This window comes from Hoplias malabaricus, chromosome Y (assembly GCF_029633855.1).
Source record: "Hoplias malabaricus isolate fHopMal1 chromosome Y, fHopMal1.hap1, whole genome shotgun sequence".
Lineage (NCBI taxonomy): Eukaryota > Metazoa > Chordata > Actinopteri > Characiformes > Erythrinidae > Hoplias > Hoplias malabaricus.
In genome coordinates, this window is record NC_089820.1 from 79673639 (window position 1) to 79683926 (window position 10288).

Below are 10288 nucleotides of genomic sequence, written 5' to 3' on the forward strand. Positions count from 1 at the left end.
CTCTCTCTCCCCCTTTCTCTTTCTCTCTCCCCTTTCTCCTTCTTTCTCTCCCTTTCTCTTTCTCCCCCTTTCTCTTTCTCTCTCCCCTTTCTCTCTCTTTCCCCCTTTCTCTCTCTCTCTCTCTCTCTCCCCCTTTCTCTTTCTTTCTCTCCCCCCCTTTCTTTCTCTCTCTCCCCCCGTTTCTCTCTCTCTCCCCCCCTTTTTCTCTCCCTTCTCTCTCTCCCTCTTTCTCTCTCTCTCTCCCCTTTCTCTTTCTCTCTCTCTCTCGTTCTCTCCCCCCGTTTCTCTCTCTCTCCCCCCCATTTCTCTCTCTCACTCTCCCCCCCGTTTCTCTCCCCCCCCCTTTCTCTCTCCCTTCTCTCTCCCTCTTTCTCTCTCTCTCCCCCCCTTTCTATTTCTCTCTCTCTCTCCCCCCCTTTCTCTTTCTCTCTCGTTCTCTCCCCCCCTTTCTCTCTCTCTCCCCCCATTTCTCTCTCTCACTCTCCCCCCCGTTTCTCTCTCTCTCCCTTCTCTCTCTCCCTCTTTCTCTCTCTCCCCCCTTTCTCTTTCTCTCTCTCTCCCCCCCTTTCTCTTTCTCTCTCTCCCCCCCTTTCTCTTTCTCTCTCTCTCTCTCCCCCCCCCTTTCTCTTTCTCTCTCTCCCCCCCCCCTTTCTCTCTCTCTCCCCCCCCTTTCTCTTTCTCTCCCCCCCCCTTTCTCTTTCTCTTTCTCTCCCCCCCCCCCCTTTCTCTTTCTCTCTCTCTCTCTCCTCCCCCCTTTCTCTTTCTCTCTCTCTCTCTCCTCCCCCCTTTCTCTCTCTCTCTGTGAATGAACTAATGAAATGAGTGCTAGGGAATGCTCCCATAAGTAATCATGGGAAGGTGTGACACATGCTCTTCTAAAGTGTGCCAGTCTGCTATAGTGTTACTCATCTAATGCAAGTGTTGCTGGGCTTATGCAATAGGGTTACACGCAGTTATATGACTGATGTGTGTGAGTGTGTGCCTGGAATATATCACATTATGGGGACCAAAACTGTTTACACACCCCGCCTTGTGGGGTCTGCTGCAGGAATTATTGTATTTTAAGGTGGAGACATGTTTGAAGGTTAGGTTTAGGCTTAAGAGAGTAGTGCTTATAAAAAAATATACTGATAAATCTCCACAAAATGACTGTAAATTTACGAAATGTCCCCACAATTCACATATACAAGATTGTGTGTGTGTGAGAGAGTAAGCCTTGGTTTCCGGGCACGTGTAGCAGAGTACACAGCAGCACCACAATGGCAAGACTGCGTGTGTGTTGTATCTCAATGTGAGTCTCATTTATTAATGGGTGTCTCAACTCAATATTCAGCATTATGCAAATCATCTCTTCCACCAATCACAGTGAGTTTCACTATGCGCTATGAATATCTTCACTAATAAACATTTACAAAATGCTTCTGTAAATCTTGCATTAGCACAATAATTTTGGAACCTGTAGCCTACCAACCCACAAGTAAGCAAGCTTGTGATTATTGTGTACAACACAAGACAAGCTGAAGGTGAGTATTACAGGTGGATAGCCGCAGTGGCGATGTTATTTTTGATAACACACGAGCAAAAACATGCACACGGGTACTGAAACTACCATGTAACAGATCAAACAGCATTCTATCTCTTTCCCTTTTACTTTGTGTGGATCTTCTGTTTAGCTGTTATCTGAATAACTACGACACAGTGGTGCCATGTGTGTGTGAAAGGTTTTGATTCTGTTGAGCTGCTAGTGAGCAATTAGGATTAAAAAGGAAGAGAAAACCACCCACAACTGTGAAAACAATGGACGCCAATCACAGACGGTCCAGAGTTCACATGGGCACAAGGCAAGATCAGATCCTACATACATTATGATACATATTACCATTATTCAAACATATTCCATCAGCATTAGACGGAAATACGCAGAGACATTACAGAAATAGCATTTTTATGACCATTGCGAAAAAGGGTTAATCATGTTACTGATTCACTAATGGCTTTTTCAATATACGACACGGCAACTGTAATCACTGTCTGTAGTAATGCAATCACAATATCAGTTTGATGCCTATATTGTGCAACCCTAATGTGTGTGTGTGTGTGGGTGTGTGAGTGAAACAGAGACACGGCGTATTAAAGAGCAGTAGCATTAAATGGAGGGGGAGGGAAAGAGGCAGAGTGCAGATTTAATCATTAACACCACAAACTGTATGGACCGTAAACACGGAGCAGATGGAGGAAGATAACGCAGTTAGGACACGTTCATTTGATACTGCCTCTCGATTCCTCATTCTCTACATGACCAAAAACCAAACGTACATAAAACAAAACTCGCAGGCGTTAATTTAGGCTTTGCTCCTCGCTCTGTTTCGGTTTGGTTCTCTCGCTCTAGCTTCACAGGCCTGCTGCTTGTCTGAGTGCAGCACTATCAGATCAGCCAGGCTTTTGAGAGCAGACAGAAGCTGCCCAATGGAGTCATATCATAACCGGCCCGGCAGGGAGCCTGCTGCCAGACACACACACACAGTATAAACACACAACAAAGCATGAGCACAAACATACTCATGGCATAAACACACACAGAGAGATCATCAGAACACTGGAGCAAATCCCTCCACTTTGTCTCTTCCTCAAATTAAACCTGCCTTATCCAACTAAATACTAAAGAACGTGGATCAGTAAATGCTTATTTACTCTGAAAAACAGGTCTTGTAGGGCTCTAGGGTTAAGGCAAGGGTTCTATTTAGAACCATTATTCTCCATCAGTCTGAAGGACCACGTCACCATTCAGAACCATCGTCTTTGCTGAAGAACCCTCTTTTCTAAGAGTGTAGGGATGTTGAAATGTGACATGATTATACTGTTACCACAGGTAAACCGGAATTAGGACATGAAAATGAGGAACAAATATTGGCTAGGACTTCACTTATTTCTCCTAGCGCACCTAAGGGATTCCAGTAGTATGTTAGCACTAAGCTAACAGCCTCTTACATAAACATTCTTGGTCATTCAAGCTTAACCACAGATATTTAAACTTGTCTGAAATATTCCATGCTGTAACAGAGATTTTATCTTGGAGCAGTTTTACAATGGCTTAGAGTTGCTGTTGTGTTCCATCTTAAATACCTGACTACACAGCACTGGTGACTACACAACTCACTACAGATCAAGACGTGATTGGCTGATTATCATTATCCAACACCCTAGGCTTTCAGTTCAGTGCCTGAAGACCTAAGCAATGATCCTTGTCCCAGGTTTTATCTATTGTGATACCACATGGGAAATATCCTTCTTAAATCAGTGGCTGTTAAAGGAACACTGCGTTATATTTTTGCCTTAAAATTACAGCTTCAACAGCATTGCAATTCTTCACTAAGCTACAATAGGGTGAATAGAGCTTCTGTCATAGATACTTCAGGTTTGGCACTGCAGAAACTGCACTATGTATCTTTTGGTGGAGGGTAGGAAACCCCCTCGATCTCTCCTTCCCCTCTGATTTCAGTACATTCATTCATTCATTATCTGTAACTCTTATCCAGTTCAGAGTCACAGTGGGTCCAGAGCCTACCTGGAATCATTGGGCGCAAGGTGGGAATACACCCTGGAGGGGGCGCCAGTCCTTCACAGGGCAACACACACACACATTCACTCACACCTACGGACACTTTTGAGTCGCCAGTCCACCTACCAACGTGTGTTTTTGGACTGTAGGAGGAAACCGGAGCACCCGGAGGAAACCCACACAGACACAGGAAGAACACACCACACTCCTCACAGACATTCACCCGGAGGAAACCCACACAGACACAGGAAGAACACACCACACTCCTCACAGACATTCACCCGGAGGAAACCCACACAGACACAGGGAGAACACACCACACTCCTCACAGACAGTCACCCGGAGGAAACCCACGCGGACACAGCGAGAACACACCATACTCCTCACATTCAGTCACCCCAAAGGAAACCCACGCAGACACAGGGAAAACACACCACACTCCTCACAGACAGTCACCCGGAGCGGGAATCGATCCCACAACCTCCAGGTCCCTGGAGCTTGCAACACTACCTGCTGCACCACCGTGCCGCCTGATTTCAGTACAGTGCTGTAAAAATAAAATTACACTAGGTGGAGACCTACAAGCGTAGAACACTAATCTTATCTAGTGTTTCTTTAAGATCCCCCCCCACCCCAACCAAAACATAACCATGATTCCAATGGTAAATGAGATGTAAACTGTAGATGCGATTGCGTTGAAATTTACTGGAATATTCCTTTAAGGCAGCACTGCAGTAGGCAATACCTCTGCAACACAAACTGCTTTCTGTTGTAACAAAGTGTACTGCTACCTAAGACTAGCCTCCAACGTGCAGTATACAAACACAACATTGTCCAGTGTTCATGAAAGGTGTTATCCCTCATCAGTATTCGAAACCATAATAACCTCATATTTATTATTACCTCGTGTCTTTTTTTTTTTTTACTGCAGCGGCTTTGAAAACCCCAACCTTCACATTATCTCCGCTGCAGTTAAGCAAATTAGATCTAACTCAGATCACATGACCGGACTTCGAGATACAGACTGCTTTCCTTTTATGATAATGCCCTTCCTTTTATGTCTACCACTTGTGGAGGGCTTTGCTTTCACATCCATTTATAAGCGCACGCTCAGAAACAGATACAGAACAGCGCCTCAGACTTGCCTCATCGTGGCTCAGCTCTGGAGATCAACAGAGTTCGAATGCAAATCGTAACAAGAGCCTGAAAACAGTGTTTGGAGCTGCCAAAGCATTCTAACTCAGCTTCGTTTCTTCGCTTTTCGTCACCCTGAGTGTAATCAGTGTATTCAACAGAACTCACAAGAGCTGACAAGTTCACAAACGCTAGTCACATTACGGCGTAATGGTTTTGACTCTTCTGAGGCCCGGATAAAACGACGAACAAACACAGAGACGAGAGACCGACTCCTCTGATCAGGAACAATCGGCTTCACACATCCTTAAAACTACAGATCACTTTACAGCTACATAACGGCAGCTCCACAAAAAACTGTACACACTGGAATATTATACGTAACATGACTGTAATATTGTGTCCGTGAGCTCAATACTTTTAACTCCTCTGTGTTTGTGTACGACCAACAGCCTCGGCTCCTCTGAGAGCGCTGTACCCTCGATTATGGAATATATCTGTGAGGATTTGAATGTATTCAGCCCAAAGAGCACGTGTGAGGTCAGATGAAGGTGCTGGGTTACTAGTTCGGCTGCACAAAACCACAGCAGCTCGACCCGACTCCTCACAAAGGAATCAGATGAAGCGCCATCACTCCAGAGAACAATGTGGAGGTCCACTGCACATGTTTTATGACCATCTAGTCAGGACCGTGACCATATGTTCATGTGCAGCTGCTTCAGAGCAACAGGGAAGTCATTAATTAGAAAGTGTATCTAAAACACTTTTGGGAAATTATTGTAAGTGTTATATATAACATAATAGAGGTCTTTACAAACACCATATTTATGCATACACACACCCCACACCCATAATATTGACAGAGCAACAGTGCTCTGAGATAGTGAACCCTCTTATCTCAAACACACATACACACACACACACCTGTTTCATGTGCAAATGTGTGCAGACCTGTAAAAGCACATCATTAAAACTACAGCTACAGCAGAAAGTGATTGTGTGTGTAATATCATGTTTTTCATTGAAGGTAATACAACATGACATTTGCGGCGGAGAATTAAGTGGCCTGGATCCATATGCAGTCTCTCTCTCTCTCTCTCTATTTCTGCTCTCTCTCTCTCTCTCTCTCTCTATTTCTTCTTCTCTCTCTCTCTCTCTCTCTATTTCTTCTTCTCTCTCCCTCTTTCTCTATTTCTTCTTCTTTCTCTCTCTCTCTATTTCTTCTTTCTCTCTCTCTCTATTTCTTCTTTCCCTCTCTCTCCTCTCTATTTCTTCTCTCTCTATTTCTTCTTCTCTCTCTCTCTCTATCTATTTCTTCTCTCTATCTATTTCTTCTCTCTCTCTATTTCTTCTTCTTCTCTCTCTCTCTCTCTCTCTCTCTCTCTCTATTTCTTCTTCTCTCTCTCTCTCTCTCTCTATCTATTTCTTCTCTCTCTATTTCTATTTCTTCTCTCTCTCTCTCTATCTATTTCTTCTCTCTCTCTATTTCTTCTTCTCTCTCTCTCTCTATTTCTTCTCTCTCTCTATTTCTTCTTCTCTCTCTCTATCTATTTCTTCTCTCTCTATTTCTATTTCTTCTCTCTCTCTCTCTATCTATTTCTTCTCTCTCTCTATTTCTTCTCTCTCTCTCTCTCTCTCTCTCTATTTCTTCTTCTCTCTCTCTCTCTCTCTCTATCTATTTCTTCTCTCTCTATTTCTATTTCTTCTCTCTCTCTCTATCTATTTCTTCTCTCTCTCTATTTCTTCTTCTCTCTCTCTCTCTATTTCTTCTCTCTCTCTCTATTTCTTCTTCTTCTCTCTCTCTCTCTCTCTCTCTCTATTTCTTCTTCTCTCTCTCTCTCTCTCTATCTATTTCTTCTCTCTCTATTTCTATTTCTTCTCTCTCTCTATTTCTTCTTCTCTCTCTCTCTCTATTTCTTCTCTCTCTCTCTCTCTATTTCTTCTCTCTCTCTATTTCTTCTCTCTCTCTCTCTCTCTCTCTATTTCTTCTTCCCCCCCCCGTGTCCCTCTCTTTCCTCTTTCCATACATCAGCTTTTCTCTCGTTGCCTTTTCTGGTAACATACGGCCTTTAGGACATGTTTTACATACAGCATACACACACACAAACACACACACACACACAGCTCACTGACTGCATCACTGCTCATTGCTCTGCCTGTACATCAGTGACTTATATAACACAGTTATCCAGTATGATTTTGATGGAACCCAAACTGACTGCTCTGAACACTCCCCTTGACCTTAACGCTGACCCCAAACACCAACATTCAACTAGAGTCACCCTAAGGAGCCCCCTACTTGGCCCCCGTCCAGACCCTTCATCCATTAAGCTCCACATAAACAAACATTATGTACAGCAGGACCGGATCATGTTTCTAACGGTAGACATAACAAGATCATATACCCACACTGCAACGTCTGTAACGAGACTGCAAGCATGCAGGCATCTGGTCAGATGTGAGCAGCTGGAGTTCTCCTCCGGCACGCTGGACTGTCCAGGGGTGTTGCATTAGCCGCAGTTCGAAAAGAGGTAGTGGTTGGCTTCACATGTCTCAGAGGAAGCATGTGCTTCACCACATCCTGCCAGATTAGTGCTGCTGTGTGTGACTGGGAGCGTTTAAGCTAAATGAGGCAATGACTAATCATTTAATAAAACAAAATCTGGGTAATAATTTTAAATATAAAATGTGGAATATCTGGTGTAACAGGGCTGTAATATCAGAAATAACTATATCTATGTGTGGGAACTTACCAGAATCTGTGGACCAGGGCTGTTATATCACAATTAACAGGAGTGTAATATATACAGGGCTATAATGTGTGCAACATCACTTGTGATTGGACTGTAATATGATGTAGAACATAATAACACCACCCCTGACCCCAACACCACCCCCAAGCCCAACACCATCCCTCCAGTATCTAAGGTCAGATGCACTGCTGAACACCTGAGGGGCTCAGGGGGGGTTATAAAATAGCTAATCCCACCACAAGAGCTCCAATCTAAACATGCACTAGTTTGAATGGCTGGTTAAACACGTTTAGGAAACAGATCCCAGCCTTTTCTTAAGGGGTGGACACCATGTGGCCAAAAGTTTGTGGACACCTGCTCTTCCAACACAGCTACTCAGATCAAGGAGCTTGCCTTCCTTGCTGCAGTAACAGCCTCTTCTCTTCTGGGGAGGATTTTTCGGACGGCTGTGAGGATTTGATGGCATTCAGCCACACCAGCATTACTGAGGTCAGGTGCCTATGTTTGATGTTAAGTCACAAAGGCCACTCCAACTCATCCCAGAGGTGATAGAGCTCCATTTCTCCAGAGGGCGTACTTCTGCTGCTCTGGTTGACTATTGGTATTGAGCATGGTGGTCTTAAGCTCCATGAGAGTGCCGCCGTTTTGTTTCATATTTTTATATGGCGATTTACAAAAAGAGGTGTCTACAAACTTTTGGAGATGTGGTGTAGTAAGGTGTGTGTGTGTGTGTGTGTGTGGGGGGGGGGGGGGTTAACAAGAATTTGTAATGTATAATTAAATATTAGTATTAACAGCAATAAGGCATTAATATTCATGATCATTTATGACATCAACAACAACTACATCCTTGTCATGTTTAGTGACTGAGGTGACGGATCTTAAACATTCAGGTTTTTAAGGTCGAGTTATAATTAGAAATGACGCTTGTGCCGGACACTGACCTGCGCTCTCCCGTGCGGATACATGGTGTGCGCCGCGCGACGCTGGAGGTCATCCATCCACGAGCGCGCGCGCGCTCGCTCTCCCCACAGCTCTTCTCCTCCGCCACGCGACGTGTTCCCGGGCGCCGGAGCTCCTTTGATCTCCCCCTTCGAAGCGGACGAGGCACAAGTCGCTGCGGCTTCGGATTCGAGGCGAATCGTCGCGGTCGGGGTCGGTTACGAGCGCGTGAACAAGCGCCTCCCCCTCTCTCTCCCGCTCTTTAGGTGCTGCGATGCGCGAGCTACGAAAACGTAAACATCCCAGCGCCAAACAGTGTGAAGTGTGTCCGGGGGGAGGGGGTGTTCTGAGAGAGAGAGAGAGAGAGAGAGAGAGAGAGAGAGAGAGTCGAGTGGAAGGGGAAGAGAAAGAGAGAGAGTCGGGAAAGACAGAAAAAAAGAAAAAACAAAGAGAGAGAGAGAGAGAGAAAATGAACAGCAGGTCAGCAGATGATCCAGCAGGCTTCACAGCAGCAGCGCCCAGACTGTGTTATTGCGCCTGTGAGCTTGACATTAACTTGGCGGAGGAGAGCGAAAGCAGCTTTTTAAGGTGGCGCACAACGCATTCAGCTGTAAAAGCTGGCGAACATATCCCCTGACAACAATGTCAAAAGAATTAATAAACATCTTAGCAAGAGGATGCGAGCAGAAAACTCGCGCTTACCGGTGTGCGTACGTGTGTGTGTTTCTCTCCGTGACCGTTGTCTGTTTATCCGAAAGAGCCTCGTTAAATAAAAGCCTAGTTTCTAACACCGTCCCCGCATGATGAAAACACGCCACCTTAACGTCTCTTTCTCCCTGCCACGCTTTCATTGGCTGCAGCGAGAGTACACTCCGCCAATCAGCAGCCCGGGTCCCCACGTTGGGTCATGACGTCGCCAAGCAGCAAAACCAATCACAGAAAGGTATTTAAATAAGCTGCGTGTTGAATCTTGGGTAGTGTAGTACATTTTTAGGTCGCGGGTTTTTTTTGTTTTTTTGTTTAGTTTTGTTTGTTGTTGATGGGCCACGCTGCTTCTCGGCACATTTTAGCGGCCGTAAAAGTATTAAACACGGGTTTGAAGTGTGAATATTTATGAAGGCGGTGCGCTCTCGCGGCCTCTCCTTGAAAAGAGGTGCTTACTCAGCTCAGCGCTGCCTCATCAGGGAGGGGAAAAAAACACAGCGCAGCAAAGACTGAGATAATGTGGTTTTCATTACCGAGCCGCGCATATCAAAGTCATGAGTGTGAGGTAGACTCTGTGTGGGCACGGAATCAAGCGCTAGTGCTTTTTAAACGGAACTAAAGACACTTCAGAATGAAATATTCACGCATGCCCAGATACAGAGAATATGTAAATGCTAAAAACATAACAACATACTGGGTGTTTTTCCATCACACACTCAAACCACAACTGACCCAAATGGAAACCGGCGGTTTTACTGTACGTTCATTCTCCACCTGTTTGAGAGACAACTAGAACGTTCAGATAAACATCTATTGTGTTGTGTTTTGTTCTTTCTAAGCTCAGTAATTAGGCCAAAGTCATAATTAGCATAGCTTAGCTAACACAAAACAGATTATACAATTCATCTTCCACTTTCTTGAGGAACAACTGAAACAGCCATAGCCTTGTTTGACAATCTTCACTTGATATATGACTTCCTGCCTATCAGATTAACAGATTAGTGAGTTTTCTCTTCTAACCCTAAAATAAGAAATCAAATAAAACATTTGCCAAGGTTACAAAAATATTTCTGACAATAAAAGTTATTATTATTATTATTATTTATTATTATTTCCATGCATTGCACATTCTGTCAACACCCGCTGTAGCCTTGAGGGAGGTGAAGTTACAGGGAGCAGCCAATTGGTACATTCC

At 44.5% G+C, this 10288-nt stretch overlaps 1 protein-coding gene across 2 annotated transcripts in view; it reads right to left on the reverse strand.

Annotated features, from left to right (window-relative positions):
* Nucleotides 1-9223, reverse strand: part of LOC136677857 (transducin-like enhancer protein 1) — a 28487-nt gene extending 19264 nt beyond the window's left edge. Inside the window, exons 1-2 of one of the 2 annotated variants that reach the window (XM_066655530.1) lie at nucleotides 9091-9223; nucleotides 8391-8734 (exon numbers count right to left, since the gene is read on the reverse strand). In XM_066655530.1, the coding sequence (XP_066511627.1) occupies nucleotides 8391-8447 (57 nt within the window). In that variant the 5' untranslated portion in view covers nucleotides 8448-8734; nucleotides 9091-9223. The remainder of the gene's footprint in view (nucleotides 1-8390; nucleotides 8735-9090) is intronic. The other variant, XM_066655531.1, reaches the window with a different exon arrangement.
* Nucleotides 9224-10288: the final 1065 nt, after the last annotated feature.